The sequence below is a fragment of the Homalodisca vitripennis genome, chromosome 4 (genome assembly GCF_021130785.1).
Source record: "Homalodisca vitripennis isolate AUS2020 chromosome 4, UT_GWSS_2.1, whole genome shotgun sequence".
Taxonomy (NCBI): domain Eukaryota; kingdom Metazoa; phylum Arthropoda; class Insecta; order Hemiptera; family Cicadellidae; genus Homalodisca; species Homalodisca vitripennis.
Window position 1 is genome coordinate 172,198,139 of NC_060210.1, and position 16,921 is coordinate 172,215,059.

Consider the following 16,921-nt stretch of genomic DNA (forward strand, 5'->3'; position numbering starts at 1 on the left):
CATTTATTTTTACAATTTTTAATCAGCTGTTAGGTTAGTTAGTATCAACTGATTACTTGTAGTGATTTCTTATATTTGTAGTATATTTTTATTTTTTTCACCAAATCTTGTAATTTGATATCTTTAATATTTACAAGAGAGATTCTACCTAATAAATGTTTACCCTTTAAAAGTAAAACACATGTTACTAACCCACATTACCACGTTTCATAACAGTTTTGTTTGATAACCATTTATAAATATTTTGCTTATTCCTTTTGTGTTATTAATTTATTTGTTAGCTATGATAACATATAATAGATGCTTTTTTAAATTATAATTGTTACAAAATACACTATCATACAAACTCCTTTCTTTTATTTATTAACTGAAACAGGTACATTTTGAGCACTTACATTTGTATTTGTGGTTTTTTACCTTTTATGCTATTTTAATAATTTTTATTTTATAAGGTACAGTAATGACACAAAAATATGACACTAAAGCAAGGTTGCTTTAAAATATTTTAGTAAATAAATTGTTAGTTTCAAGGGAAATATTACTTTTGTCTATTTATTTATAAACATGATATTATACATGAAATGAAGAATACAAACGATTTTGTTATTTTCAAATAAAATATTAATTTTTATAAATTATATAAAGTAGTAGAATTAACCCTTTGAGTGGTGGGTTTTTTTTTCTCAGTAAGATTGCCCTAAAAAGTGAGCTTTGTAATTTTTGATTTGGTTTTCTTTACGTAATTTGGGATTACTACAATAGATGTGTTGTAAAAGACACTCAGTTAAACGTTTTTGAAGTTTTTTTTTTTTATTTATACATAGATGAATCTAATTATGCACAAAAACTGTTATATTCACAAAATGTGAGAAGATAAAATATTCAGCATTTTCTCAAAACATACTAAGGTACAGGTTAGATACAAGTTAGTAACAGTAAACAAGTCTGCTCAGAAATCTCTGATGATATGAAAGGCGCGAAAACAGTCAGACACACAAATCGGAACGTCACAATCCCGGCACATCGTGTCCCAGCACCGCTGCTCGCCGACGCTGGTCTATCTGGCCACGTGGCATGCTTTTTTCGGCTTGTCCTTCTTATCTGTAGCAGGGATGGTGGCGGGAAAATACCGAGCAGTACGTCGCAGGGGAGCATCTTAACCAAAAATCCGTCTGCAAGCCATTCTCACTCCATTTTACGTAATCAGTAAATTACACAAACAGCCATGTTCATTTTCTCACAGTGAACACAACAAAACATTTACAATCAGGGCACCCGCTAACATAAAAATGAGGTTACAAGCTGTATTCACTAAACAAACAGAAATAGAATCAGCTGATTACTTGGAACAGATTGAATACCGTTAATTGGGTCTGAGAGGAATAAATAAAAGAGCAACTGCAATCTAGTGGGAATGATGAAAACTACTTGAAAGTGTTTCTTATTTATTCTGCTAGATCGCATTCGATTCAGGCGAGATTATTCATCACGAAACATTATTGTGAAAACTGTTCAGCACTATAGCACTTACAACATGGCTATCGGGATTACTGCGGGCAGCACGTGGGGCGCTCCTACATTTTTTGCGGGATTACTAGTCAAAGAGTTAAATTTTATAGCTTTTTGCGATGATAAAGAAAGTTTTTTACTGTATCCTTGCATTTATATTCATTCACAGGACTTTTCACAAAATAGTGTCTACTGCAAATTTCCTAAAAACTTTCACAACACTAATATCATAATATTGTATCGATTAAATTGCGGCTATTTTGTATATGTCGAAGAAACATTTTTAACAGCCCTAAATGGGAGCTTAAGTTAAAATTGTTATATAAATTTACATATCGATCTCCAAATATCATTGTATATATTAGTACCACAATCTACATTTTTTCCTAACAAATAAACTGTGTATAACAATAATTTATAACAAAAACATGCAGTAATAACACATTTTTGTTGTTACGAAAGTTCAACTTTTCTTTTTTTTAAAGCATAGTTATGACTGGTCACAGCTGTATAGGTACGCTGTATGTCTATATCAGCATGCTGGGTGTAACATCAGCATGCTGCGTGTAACATCATCAGGTACACAATGCCTAGAGAATAATAATAGTCAATAGTTTATTGTTGCCGCAACTTGCACAGTTTACTTCCTGAATATCATAAATGAATGCCTACTCATTCACGCATATTTATGAATTATCGTGCACACAAAATACCCATTAAGAGCGTACCGCACTCAGGTGTGTATATAATTACTGTGTTCATATGGCTACACTGGACTGTGACTGATTAAACTATTAATACACTAGTAGCTAGTCTAAACCGTAACAACCCAAATTAAAAATAAGCGTACACATTCAACTGTAAATACTATTGTGTTCATAAGGCTACAATGAGCTGTTAAAAATTAAATAAGAAAATACAAATATGTCTGTATGCTGTGCTTATGGTAACTCTGATGGTAAAGACATGTATATATGCTTCTTTTCAAGTGTTAAAATCTATCATCAAATAAATATAAAAGATAGAGGATATAACTTAAGATTATTTCCTTAACACTTTGCAAATTTTAAAATATTCTGGTATTTTTGTCCTACTTTTTCAGTTATCAGATGATTTCCAAAGGGTCAATAAAATGTACGATTCAAGAATATATATTATAGCAATACAATATTTTTAAATATATTTTATACCACCAGTGGTTCCAATATTCAGACAAGTGACTTGTTTCTACACAACATGTTTAATGGGATACACTAGCCTATACTAAAGTGTTCTGATTCAAGGAACAAGGACTTTAGCAGGAGTTTTTAAAAATCATGTCCACTCTCAATTTATCCATTTTTCAGCTTTCGTCCTTATTGCAGGTTCATTATCAGTATTGTTTTATATTACCTATTATTTCTTCTTTTCTTACTAATAAGTGGAAAATGAAGGAAACAGGATTTCTCCGGATATTTGCTATCGTTCAGTGATACAAAACACTGTGATACTTATTTTTTGTATCACTGAACGATGGCAAATATCCGGAAAAATCCAGTTTTCTTTCACAATCCTTAAATCGTCAAAAATAAACTTCGAACAAAGAATTGGAATATACATTTCTCTGAGAGAATTGGTTTTAATAAACCTTACTTGTATTGTAATTATTATAAATTGAAATTGAAACAGGTAGTAGACTATAGTTCTGACTGCGATGCAAATTCTAAAACTATCAGCTACACCATTAATAAAACTGTATTCTTGTAATCATTTAGAAAGGATTGCCAAATTACAAACAGATATCCAAAGGTCCGAGGGTATATGGCATGAAGTGTGAAACAAGTACAATCTACTTTACACTTGATGCCTAATATGACAGTCTGACATTAGGTTTACCCAATAGCACTGATTGATGTGCAGCCTTCCAAGTGCAACTCTATTAGAACCCAGAAAAATTCTGAACAATGAAAGCTTAAATCTCCAGGACCAATAAATTTTAAAGTGTGTTTACAATATTGAGTCCATTTAAGTTATTTTCATAGATACCTTATAATGTAATATAACCACACTAACAAATTATTTTTCTTATAACAAGTAAGTTGACATTTCATCAAAGCAACGTTTTAATTATCTCGTTTCAGATCATTCAGCTTTCCATACTATTTGACTGATCTACAAAAAAGCAAGAATTTCTAGAAATCTATAGTCTAGACCTTTGTCTTACTATTTATATGAATAGTACTTACCTCATTTTACAGCAATTTCAAAATGATAAAAAATATTTAATATTAAGACAAAACTAAATGTCTTATGTACAAAAAAGTTAATGGGCTCAGAAATAATAAAATGAAAGATGAAAAAGGGTTTAAATGAAAGAGAGAGGGTCACTAATGAAGGGAGAGCACGCCCTTTACAGATGAAAAAGGATGAAGCAATACATTTTCAATCTAATTATTGTTGATGTTTTCTAGTCTGCAGTTTTATTCAGTGAAATGGTTTACAAGAGTATTGGAAAGTACTCACTTTTCTTGATCAAATATTGTTTCACTTTGTTAGTCTTAACATATGTAGGACTAGTTATGCAATGTGAGTATTTTGACACATTTTAGTTGTTTGTATAATGGATATTAGCATTATTTATGCACATACAAAATGGATAGGGGCTGTTTGGATCAATGTAGATGTAAAAGAGCAATAAAACATAATTGTTTGATTATTACACGTTATGAGAGTATTGGTTTTTTTTAAATGCTACAATATGAATTTTATCAATATAAAATAGAATTTTATACAATAAACAAAAGATATACACTTTTTAAAACAAAATAAAACTTGAACAATTTGTATATTTTGGAATTTTATAAATGAATTGTATACCATTTCTGAAGATATAGTCAAAGAATTCCTTTGCTAAAACAAAGAAAACTATTTTAATCCACCATTTTAAATGGTTTTAATACAATGTATACTTTATCAAAAATAGATTTTAAAAAAATAACTGTATGTAAAGTATAATTTGTTACTGTTAAGAATTATTTTTATAAACATGCTTTTGCCACCAAATCAGGAAAAATGGACTGCCCACAGTTAATAGTAGTAGATGGACTAAGTAATTATGCTTTTTTATATAATTGCGTCACAAGATTTTACTGTTTCAACTTGGTTTTTTGTTAAACCTAAACCATTTAACCAGCTGTTAGTCGAGATGTGAGAAGTTTTTTTGGCACCAAATGCGAACAAGTAGTAAAGAGGGTGAAATCGTTCAACTTATTCTTTAACCAAAGAACCAGGAGTTGTCACAGAGAAACTTAATTTGTAGTCGCTATCAGGTTACCAGAAGAGTGTGAAGTGGGGATGTTGCATCAGTGAGGAGAAACTTTAACACCACCTTATCAGTCATATTACCCCAGTCATGAGACCTAACATGACTATGTACCTACGTAACTGTATATGTGATTATTACAATGTTTACTGCAATGAAACTGCTTTTTTTGTGATTTTAACAATTACCTTATCACCAGACCAAGAAATCAGAAAAAAATAGATCACAGTGTTCTATGTGATGATGATCAATACCAATTTATCTGAAACTGTTCCACTGATCTTAATAATGCGATTTAGTTTAATGTATTGAAGTTATAATTATGTAATTGCATTTCAGTAAATTGACTCTAGATATTTACGATTGTTTAGAAATAAAATAACTACCATAAATTTCTTTGCACCATAGACACAGGCCAAGCAAGGTGTATGTAGTAATTAATGACTTGAACAAAAAACAACAATAAAGATCACATGCAAGATTTTAAAACTTCACATATTATATGTAAAAGCCATATGACAAGGCAAGTGACAAAAACTGAGATACTGCCTGAAAAGAATCTTGAGACCTATCTATGTTTTAAATTTGTGAAAACTGCTTCTAGATAGAATAACTGGTTGTCTGTGAGTGGAGTTTTACAATTAGACAATTTTAAGTATTGCAACAGCACTCATTTACTCACTTACTTGATTTCTGACCACCACATAGTTACATGTGCCAAGAGAAATATAGAACACTAATTGAACACGATAATTCAAATTTAAAACAAAAGAATTGAAATAGCTTGACACATACCAAGGCTTTATTTTTAAACAACTAACTAATAATACAAAATTTGCATAAAAAAGAAAATACATATATATAATATAAAAATAGAGGCAGTAAACTGTCATGGCTCCGTACCTATAATTCCAGCTGATAATTGCTGCTGGTTCATCTTCATTCTTTCATCATGACTCATTTTATTAAGTGTATCTTCTTTAATTGTAGCCGGATTTTGTGAAGAATCTTCAGGTTTCTTGTCGTCATGAATACTTGTAGTTGACTCGGATGTAAATGGTCTCTTAGAAGTGGGTGGGCCGTAACCATCCATTCGTCTACCAACATTTGTAGCAGAACCTTTGGAACGGAAGGGAGCACCTCGTCCCCTGCGGGAAGGCTCACCCCTAGGCTCAAACCCACTGCCCATTCCATACGTCCCTCTCTTCTCATATCGTCGGAGATCATTTCCAACAGAATGATTATCTTTATCATTCTCTATTTTACGATTATCCCTCATACGTTCATCTTTGTCAGACTTTTTAACTCCTTGCTTTGGCGACCTGAAAAATATTTGTCTCATGAGTTATTTTCATTGTTAAGACTCTTTGTAACACTGTATGCAGCACTATTGCAAGTTTGTGATAAAATTCACTTTACCCGTTACTACTGAAAGCAAAACTTAACCCATGAAATTGAGGTCATCAAATGTAAAGACCAAATCATATAAAACAACTAAATAATATTTAAAACTCTTCAACTTTTACAGATTGTTGACAAGATATCTCTCACACAATAGTCCAAGCCTTATGTTCCATATAGCTTGCCACAAAATACAGTTTTAGTTTTGCCTCCTAATAGTTACAATATCTGATAGAATGCATTTCTTTTTGTTAGACAATGTACATGTATATATATATATATATATATACCTCCTCAAACTTTTATAAACTACCCATAAACTGCACTAGTTTGTTGAAATTGAACAGCACTAAATCAAATTAATATTTTCTGTTTAGCAGTCGTAGTTGTTGGTTATTTTCTTGAGTGTATATAAACGAATTGGGATATTAATAATGTATTACAGACTAATAAAGGCACAAGTAATATATTTCAAATCTGTATTTACTAAATTTTAAAATAGGTTTGAGTGAAAGACGCTCGTGGTTTGGTGGTACACCCCACTGCTGTACAAGCTGCCTTACCATGACAAGTTATTTGTACCTGTTGGGGTGCTTGCACTTGATATTTGTTATGAATTTGTATCAGCGTCATCTCCTCTTCTACGATATAACCGTGCACACGCGGCCAATATACTAACTCATACTAACCATATACTACTCATATAGTTGTCAGTAAAATGACTTCAATCAAAACTGAGGTCTTACACATCTGCACGAGAATCAGAAACCCAATATCTTTGATAAGCGAAGTAACTTTCAATATAATATCATCTATGACATATCATGTAGTTTACACAAAGGTCAGTTGCATACTGAATTAAAACTACACAACAAGACATGTTAAGGAAAGGTGTCTGATACAATGTGCTTAATACAACTTTAAATTGAGCTGCAGCTATATAAGATACATACATTATAATACATTGCAACAAACAGAACATGACGTGACGATACAATGTATACAAACTTTTTTCCTTTATCAGTACCATCAACTTTGTACTGTTCAACTCTCTCCCTTATTTTATTTGATAACATCCTCCCACAAGGTCAAGATAAGGCTAAAGAGGAGATCCGGTCTCTCCATTTTGTAAGAAAAGAAACAAACCTATCTTCTATATGTGTTCTATGTTTCATAAAGATGTTTTTATTCTTAAAATTTGTTTAGAGACCATCTACGGGCACTAGTAGCCTTCGATGATGAGTGCTTTTCTCTTCACTATCAATTTTTATTAATTTTTACAGACAATATTTTTAGATTAATTTTTTTGTAGATTCCACGTTTACCGTTCAGTCAGTCTAATGAGAGATGATGTTGAGGGCTTTAAATACGTGACATATTATCACCATGAAACACTTCTTTCATTCAAAACATTAAATTTCAGTCTTATTTGAGATTAATGCACTGCTAAGACTGATTGCCATGATTGCAGCACTCTGACAAAACTTCTTACTCAATCAAGTTATTAAAAACTAGATACAGATAAAGTTTGATGCTAATAAGCCTGCGTGCACAGTATCACGATTTAATTACCCTACTCATATGCCTACTTAAATTTAATTGATTGGACCATGGTACACCTAAGGTATATAAACGAAAAAGTACAAGTAGTGGTATATAAGTTGTAGTACAAAAATTACATACAAGGCAGTTTAACTTTGTAATGTTTGGTTATTTTGTTTTGTCCAATACATATTTGTTCACTAAATTATATATATTATCACTACATTTAATTTATTATATTTATTTTGTATACCAATTTGTTATTTTTGTTTTATAGATCTTGTTTTAATGCTTTTAAACAGATTAAAACTCTTGACTAAAATTACGTTGATAAATAAATTTAAATTTTACTTCATCCTACCATTGAAACAAAATCGAGTGATGCAACAGTAAAACTTTATAATTTACAAAGCACACTGAAGAGCAACAACTATAAAAGCTAGATATTGATCTAGGCAGTTAAACAATATTTACCTTGGGAACTGTTTGTGTTCTTGATCTTGACGTTTGTCCTCTTTTCCAGACTCTGTAGATGCAGACACTTCATCCGCTGAGGCTTCTGACTCTGAATGACCCCACTCGTGACTACCATTGGGTCGTCTATGTTGAGTTCTCCTCCCTCTACCTTCTCCTCTCCAGAGCACCGCTCCCCCTCTGTAAAAACTACCTCCCCATCCTGGCCTCTGACCACGAGAATCATGACGCATTCCACGATTCCCTCCACGACCCATTTTCTCTCTCTGAAACTCAGGTCTATGATTTGTGTCCAATTCTTCTGGTTCTTGATTTAAGGTTTTTGTTACTGTTTTATTATGCTCTATAGTATCAGTTTTTAATGTTTGAGATTCAACTGGATCCTCTTGACCTGCATCTAAAACAATAATTCAAGTACCATAAATAAAACAGACAATGATCCAAAAATGTAATTTTTGGTCCTATTACTAATGTAACTCAACAAATAAGACATGGTAAAAATCTGTGGTTAAATTGTAATTGATTTCAAGAGGTCAAATCATTAAAATGTGTGTATATAGTCCTAATTATTAAGGCATCAAAACCACCCCAAAAGTAAAAACATGGTTTTAATTTCAATCAATATTATGGAGTTCTACAGCAACCTGGTGGTAATCTACTTATGAATGGGATATACAGAAGAACTGCCTGACTGTTAACACATCCAAATTTATTGATCTTTATATTGAAAGCCCAGAGAATCATCAATGTGATTTCTACATTGTATTAAGAGATGCTGTATTCTAATTATCTTATGCCACTAATTTTTAGAATTTATTGTGATTAGTAGATACCCTCTTTAACAGACAGCTCATGACGACCACATATGCCAGAACAGATAAATAATTCAACTGTGTCATAAGTAGATGCCCTCTTTAACAGACAGCTCATGACGACCACATATGCCAGAACAGATAATTCAACTGTGTCATAAGTAGATGCCCTCTTTAACAGACAGCTCATGACGACCACATATGCCAGAACAGATAATTCAACTGTGTCATAAGTAGATGCCCTCTTTAACAGACAGCTCATGATGACCACATATGCCAGAACAGATAATTCAACTGTGTCATAAGTAGATGCCCTCTTTAACAGACAGCTCATGGCGACCACATATGCCAGAACAGATCATTTAACTGTGTCATAAGTAGATGCCCTCTTTTTACAGGCTGCTCAGGACTAGATATGCTGCTCGTAGGACAGTTATTTCAATGCTTTGTTAAAGTAGTCCAATTTATGTGTGATATAGTATATAATTTTTTAATAAATACATTATTTGTATTAGTTTCATTATTTTGAAAATCACAATTAACAAATCTAAGTGCATTTTTCATACAATAGAAGCAGCATTAGCTTAAATTGAACAATCTGAGGCTGGTGTAAGAAGTACTCTGGCTGAAGTAATGCCAGGTTGTAGGAGCAAGTAAAAAAGAAAATACAATTAGTAGACCACAATCACAGTAATAATTTATACTGGTATAAACTAGTGAGATCAAACTATCAAGTTGATGAAGAATACAGAAATAGAGATTCTTTGGATAGCAAAAATTAAGTCAAGTAAAGCATATGGTTTGTGGAAGACAAAATTTATCACAATTAATAACTAATTTAGCAAGGAATATTTTGATTATTTGTTTACCACATACCAGATGTCTCAAAAGTTCCCCCCTTCTACCATAACTTTTGAACAGTTCAGAATATTCAAATCTCTTTAAGGTTATATTATGGCATCACTTCAGGATAAAAAGAGTATCCTTTTGTGGGTATAGATATTACATCCCCTCGCCCTAAATAAGGGTGGGAGGGAACTTCAAATTAAAAAAAAAAATGTAACCCAACAAGTAATACTTCAAAGATATTGATGAGGCTATACCAACAACCATGAGGAAACAAATTTTTTTACCATATAATACGAAATTTGTATAATTTAAACAAATGTCAAATGATAACTTGAACAGTAACTGTTTTTGATGGGGTCAACTTAGAAACCTCTATTTTTTTTAAACTTTTACTCATAAAGACTTTTTTGCATTTGGAGTAGTAAGTCACACTAGAATGTTGAATTGTAAAAAGGCTTGAACAAAGTCTAGTTAAAAAATCTCTCTGTGACATATACTTACCCGGTGAGGGCTCAGAAGACAAGGGTATGGTGCGAGACACATCAGCCCAACAATCATTATTAGTTTTAGTAGAAGGTGCAGGAGATGCTGTCACTCGCTGCCAGGCATCTCCACTAGTATCTTCTACTTCCCACTGTAATATTCAATGTTATTAATTTACTTACTATCAAAATAATATATTAGTTCATATAAGGTATGTATTAAAATAACTATAATAGGGTCTTTTTGAAAATGTTTTAAAAACATTTCCAGAATAGGCTAAGATTGATATGTTCGTTATACATAATCCTTATTTTTTAAGCTGTTGTTGAGTATAATGAATGAAACAAAACTACAAAAATTGTGTAGGTTTTTACTAATAAAATAATCTTGTATTGCTGAAAATGGCCAGCATTTTTGGGTAATATCTATGAAAACATCTTAGGAACTGACTAATGTTTCAAAATAATTATCCTACATTAAAGGGTCAATACTTTACATTATTTTGCTATAACTTGAAACAGCAGATGTATTTGTTACACATATGAATACAATAAGGCACTCATCCAGTGACTTGCTTCACTATTTTTCAAATATGACATTATTGAAATAGATTCAGATTTAAATAGATGTCATACCTGATTTTCAATTTTCTTAACTTCAGGCTTTTTATCAGTTCTCACCAGAGGTACCAAGTTTACATTTCTATTGGACTCACATCTGAGTTCTGAAGCTTCTAACTTCTCTTTAGTAATTGGTCCAGGAATGTGCCTCTGATGATAAGACTGCTGAAAAAGTTATTAATTAGTAACATTTCACTAATATTTACAATAAAAGGTATCCTAAGTATCAGATCTTATTTTCTATTGTGTAAGAAAATGACTGGAGTGAGGTATGCAGTGATGCACAGCTAGTTAAAAATCAAACCCTGTATTTGAGTGCTCCAAATGTTTATATTGAGTTGTATTGCAGAACATTAATATTGCATCAGTTTTGTTAAGAACTTGGCGATTCCCAATTTAAACCCATTAACAGATTCAAAGATGGCTACTAGGTCCAACATATGTGCTGTGAGGAAAACCTTGTACTTCTGGAAAATATGTTGAAAAAATCCAGGTTTTCAACCGGTGAAATATTTTGAAAGATATCATACTTTGTTAAAATACAAAACTTGTTAGTTCTAGGTATAATTTGTTACAGCTTATTACAATAATAATAAACTATTATAAAGTATAATTATATATAGGGTGTCCTAGAACTCTACCAATCTTTTCAGATATTATTCCTGAACCAAAAACAAATCAAAACATTACATTCAAACTTCTGAAAACTCAATAATTATCCCAACAGTTACCATTTTTCAATTTGCACTTACAGTACAATCGCGATTATCCGAGGCCCGATTAACCGAGCCTCTGGATTAACCGAGGTAGTACAGTATTTGAACAGAAAAAAATAATTTAGTAAGCATGAAGAGCGCGATGAAGTGAAAGTGCGTGCACTGGCTGATGGTACGCGAATAGATGAGTCACCAGCGAGTGTTATTGTTCTAGGCGGGATGTCTCTCTCTACTGGCTGCTGTTAGGTCGAGCCGGCCCCGGCCGGCCGGCGTTCGTCACCATGTCACCCGTCCGTCAGTTCAGTTCAGTTTGAGTCATCACTGCAACCTGTTCGTTTCGTCCCTCTTCTCGTTTCGTTATTGTGCCGTTGCTTAGTGTTGTTTTTACGATAAGTGCATCATGAGTTTAAAACGTAAACGGGTAGTGGTTAGTTTAGAAACAAAGTTAAGTGCAATAAAACGTTTAGATAAGGGTGAGTCATTAAAGAAGGTTGCCGCTGACCTAGGTGTTGCAGAAGTGACTGTTGGAGATTGGAGACGTAAGCAGAAAGATATTGAACAGTGGGTTAATAAAAGTGTAAGTGATGGAAGCGATTTGTTGCGGAAAACTATGAAGACAGGGGAGTACGAACAGACTTCTGAAGCGTTGTTTTTGTGGTTTTCTAATCTTCGAGGGTTGGGAAGTCCAATAAGTGGTCCCATGCTTCAAGCTAAAGCTGTTGAGTTTAACAAACGGTTTAAGGACGGTGAGGCTAATTTTAGTGCAAGTGATGGTTGGCTTGACAGGTGGAAGAGGTATGGCATCCGACAATTAAATATTTCTGGTGAAAAACTTTCTGCTGATTCGTCTGAAATTGAGTCGTTTAGCTTAAGAATGAAAGAACTTATTTTAGATCATGGGCTCACATCAGACCAAATATTTAATTGCGACGAAACCGGTCTCAATTTTAAAATGCTTCCTAACAAAACATTGGCAGCCCAAAGTGAAAAAACTGCGCCTGGGTACAAAAAGAGCAAAGAACGAGTAACTCTTTTGATGTGTAGCAACTCTTCTGGATCCTTAACCCTGGAACTGGCGGTCATATTTCTCTCAGTGGCAGAGTGTTTTAGTACTTCATACATTGCCTTATATTTATTTTATTATTACATGTTTACTATAAAGTACCTATAACTTATTATATATTTCTTTATTCAGCATTGTTCAAGGAACATTTTTCACATAATATAATTAAAACAAAAAAATACGCTTACTCTACCTCTTCAGGAAAAAATGTTTTTTAGAAAAAAGAAAAGTTAGTTCAAACTTTTTGATTTGTAAAATTGTTGTTGTTGTTAGTGATACGCAAAATCCAAAATATACAAAAGGAAGAGCATTTAATTCTGAGTAAAAATAAAACAACACATAGTTTATAAGGTATTTATTTTTACATGTGGTAAACGATACAAAAATCATACACTGACATTCGAAAGTGCTACTTACCAACAAAAGTAAGAACTTCAAAGCTCACTTGGACTTGGACAATCTTGTAACTATTAGTTTATATTAATTTTCTATTTTTTAATTTTTATTATATATTTTTTTAATTATGTTCTGATTGAATGTTTAAATCGGAATCCTCATCGTTGCTTATTTCATGTACAACTAGTTCTCGAATGTCACTTGAACGATCGCGGAAATTACGATCCATTACGTAAACACGCACAAAAAACTTACTATTATTGTGTAATATACACAACCATCATTACAAAGAACTCAAACAAACAATAAACCAGACAGGACACCATGTAGCTGACGAAATAACAATAGCCGAATGAACCAGTTGACTCATCGCTGCGCGCGCAACTAGCGTGGTACGCGGGAGAATGTAAACAAACAGTCAGAGATTATAAGACGTATGGACGTGTAACGAAACGATACAATTATTTATTAGTGTATTATTTACATAAATTGAACCTTCCTCTTTCGATTGGTATCAATACCGATACTCTTTGATCGTGTTTTAAGTACGTAATATTGAGAAATAAAAGACGTATTAAAACGCCCGATATCGGGCGCTGCCATCTAGGATGCGACTAAAACACCTGATATCGGGCGTTTGCCAGTTCCAGGGTTAAAATTGAGACCTCTCCTTATTGGAAAATCAAAGAACCCAAGGGCTTTTAAAAATATCCAAGTTAACTGCCTACCCACCATGTACAGGCATCAACGAAGTGCATGGATGGATGGCCAAACTTTTAAAGAGTGGTTTTTTGACGAGTTCGTTCGTGTTGTTGAGGCCTACTTGAAAAAGAAGAACCTACCAAGAAAAGCTATTCTTCTTATGGACAACGCGCCATCTCATCCAGATGCAAGTGAATTGGTTAGTGGTGACATAAAAGCTGTTTTCTTGCCACCAAATGTCACATCTCTTATTCAACCTCTGGACCAAGGCGTTTTAGAGGCTATGAAACGGCACTATCGACGAAGGCTTCTCCAAGTGTTGTTGACATGGTTGGACGAGGGAATCACGGTAACTGCAGCACTTAAAAAGATCACCGTTAAGGACGTCTCATACTGGATAGCTTCAGCGTGGGATGATGTGAGAGTGTCAACTTTGCAAAAGTCATGGCGAAAACTTTTCCAAATTCAAACAAGAAGCAATGAAAATGATAACAACAACTGTGTCGCTGAAATAGTAAACCTCGCTAATCAGTTACCAACGGAACTGCTAATAAATGATGAAGACGTCAACGAGTGGTTCATGCAAGACCAGCAAATGGAACTTACTGATGATGCGATTGCCGATATGGTCACCAACCCTCACAACGTCGCAGATGATGACACCGACGAGATAGTGGAAAAAATATCTCACTCCGATGGATTGAAGGCGCTCGAAGCTGCTCTCGCCTACATTGAGCAACAGGAGGAGTCAACCCCTGCCGATGTCCTTCATCTTCAGCGTTGGCGCAACAGCGCAGCGTCAAAACGACAACAGAAGTTGACGCAGAAATCAATAAGAGACTTTTAAAAAAATGAAAATCATTCAGTATGTACATATTTTTCTATTTAAACTATGCTGCATATATGTTTACTAACTTTGTACATAATAAATAATTTACGTCATACTTTACGATTTTTCCGTTCATTTTAGGTTAATACCCGATCTCCGCGTTATCCGAGTTTTGCGGTATCCGAGGTATGCGCGGTCCCAATTAGCTCGGATAATCGCGAGTCTACTGTATTTATTTATAATTTAAAAAACACTTTTGTAATCAGTTGAAATTTGGTACATACTTGTATAACCTAAAGACCTAATTACAATGAAAATTATATTTTTTTTAAAGTTTTATTTTCAAAATGGCAGCTTTAAAAAAAACGTTAAAATTTTAAAAATTACATAATTTTTTAAAAAGTAACTTTTATTGAATATTATTTACACACTTTAATTACAAATCCAATGATACCAAGTTTAAGAAAATTGGTTGAAAGTGTTATAATTTGATTTTAAAAAGCCATGTACTAAACATTAGCAACATTACTGTCATTATGTGACAGCACTGCTTTTTAGTCATGCTGCCTTAATATTTTAGCTGCTATAATCAGCTGATTAGAACAACTACAATTAAAACAGCTGATTTTTGTGGCTCACTAGCAGTTTTGCCAAACACTTGAAATTGTTTTTGGACCAACCTCTGTTATTTATCTACCAATTTTTTTCGACTTGGTATTGTTGGATTTGTAATTACAATATAAAACTAAAATGTAATTAACACAACTTTTTTTAATCATGTGTTTTTGTAAGATATTACATTTGAAATTTTTAAGATGCTGCCATTTTGAAAATAAAGCTTGTACACAATTATTAGCTTTTCTTCAATTAGGCCTCTATGGTATAAGGCTGTATACCAATTTTCAATTCATTACAAGTTGTTCTAAAATTTAAAATAGTTAAATGAAATACATAAAATGGCGGAATTGAACTCTCTAAAGTTTAAATATGATATTTTGGTTTGTTTTTCGTTCAGGAATAATATCTGTAAAGATTGATAGAGTTCTGTAGTTGGTCAAAAATAGGTTTTTTGCAGAAAATTTGCAATAATAAATATGAGCTGTGTGGGAAAACAGTTGAAAAAATGACTGGAAGGTTTAAAAAAAATTCTATTTTATTAAACCACAAAGTATACCAAAAAAGTTTGAATTTAACTGGTTTAAACACGTACATTTTTTACTTGAGGTTAGTTTTGGAAAAAAATAACTATATTTATAATTTATTTAGAAATGTTTTAAGTGTATTTTTAGTAATTATAAAGATTTTTGTTAAATTTTTTAAATTTTTTTATGTAGAACATTTTGTCTACACCAATTCAAATGTCTATGTTAACTTAAAAGAACCAGTATACATCTATTAAAATACACTCTAAAACAATTTGAATTATTACCATAACATGAAGGTCTCGCCTTGAGTCTGATTCATGTTTTATATCTTTTCTACACATGTCCTCTTTCTGTTCCACATCATATGTAGCATCAGCCCAAGACAATGAAGATTCTTCAACAAATCTGTTGCACACACAAATGTATTAATAATATTTATCCTTATTAAAAAATATAATTTGCTTATTACTTAGGGAATGTGGCTAAAGAGCCATGTCGAGTCACCACACATGCATGCATCCCCACAATCATGAGCACAGAGGATTGGGGCCAGTCCGATACTGGCTACCTGCCGATTCATTACACTAGTGTCATTTCTAAGAAACAGCCACTTGAGAGTTGCGTTCCTTTTAACCCAAAATGGCAATTTCAGTGTATTTGATGTTGTTGTAGTCATTTTTCTTTTATTGATGATTACAATCCGTATATACTTTTCACTTTGGGATAAAAAATTACAACATTTTTTAATGTTATAGGAAAAGTGCAAAAAGTGACTAACAGAATAGAAATACAAGATTAGAAAAACTGCATGTTTGTTTATTGAGACTTTGAAGAAGTGGATGATAATTCATCATAAATACACAAGGTAAATAATCCCCATAAGTCATCATAGACAATGTGTTCAAACTTAAAACACCCAACAAATGTGAAAAATTCTACTCTAAATTCAAATATATTAATTAAAATCACAACTATGAATATCATATTAATTTTGCTGTTAATATATACATATTGTTATATTTATTATTTTTGTGGGTAAAAAAAAATTTTCAATTTGAAAATTTAAAATATAAAAATAC

At 32.5% G+C, this 16,921-nt stretch overlaps 1 protein-coding gene across 22 annotated transcripts in view; it reads right to left on the bottom strand.

Annotated features, from left to right (window-relative positions):
* Positions 1-16,921, bottom strand: part of LOC124360638 (protein PRRC2C) — a 158,080-nt gene that overhangs the window by 86,399 nt on the left and 54,760 nt on the right. For 21 of the 22 annotated variants that reach the window (XM_046814424.1, XM_046814434.1, XM_046814427.1 and 18 more), the window contains exons 14-18: positions 16,127-16,247; positions 11,007-11,156; positions 10,390-10,522; positions 8,228-8,624; positions 5,714-6,132 (exon numbers count right to left, since the gene is read on the bottom strand). In XM_046814424.1, the coding sequence (XP_046670380.1) occupies positions 5,714-6,132; positions 8,228-8,624; positions 10,390-10,522; positions 11,007-11,156; positions 16,127-16,247 (1,220 nt within the window). The remainder of the gene's footprint in view (positions 1-5,713; positions 6,133-8,227; positions 8,625-10,389; positions 10,523-11,006; positions 11,157-16,126; positions 16,248-16,921) is intronic. The other variant, XM_046814423.1, reaches the window with a different exon arrangement.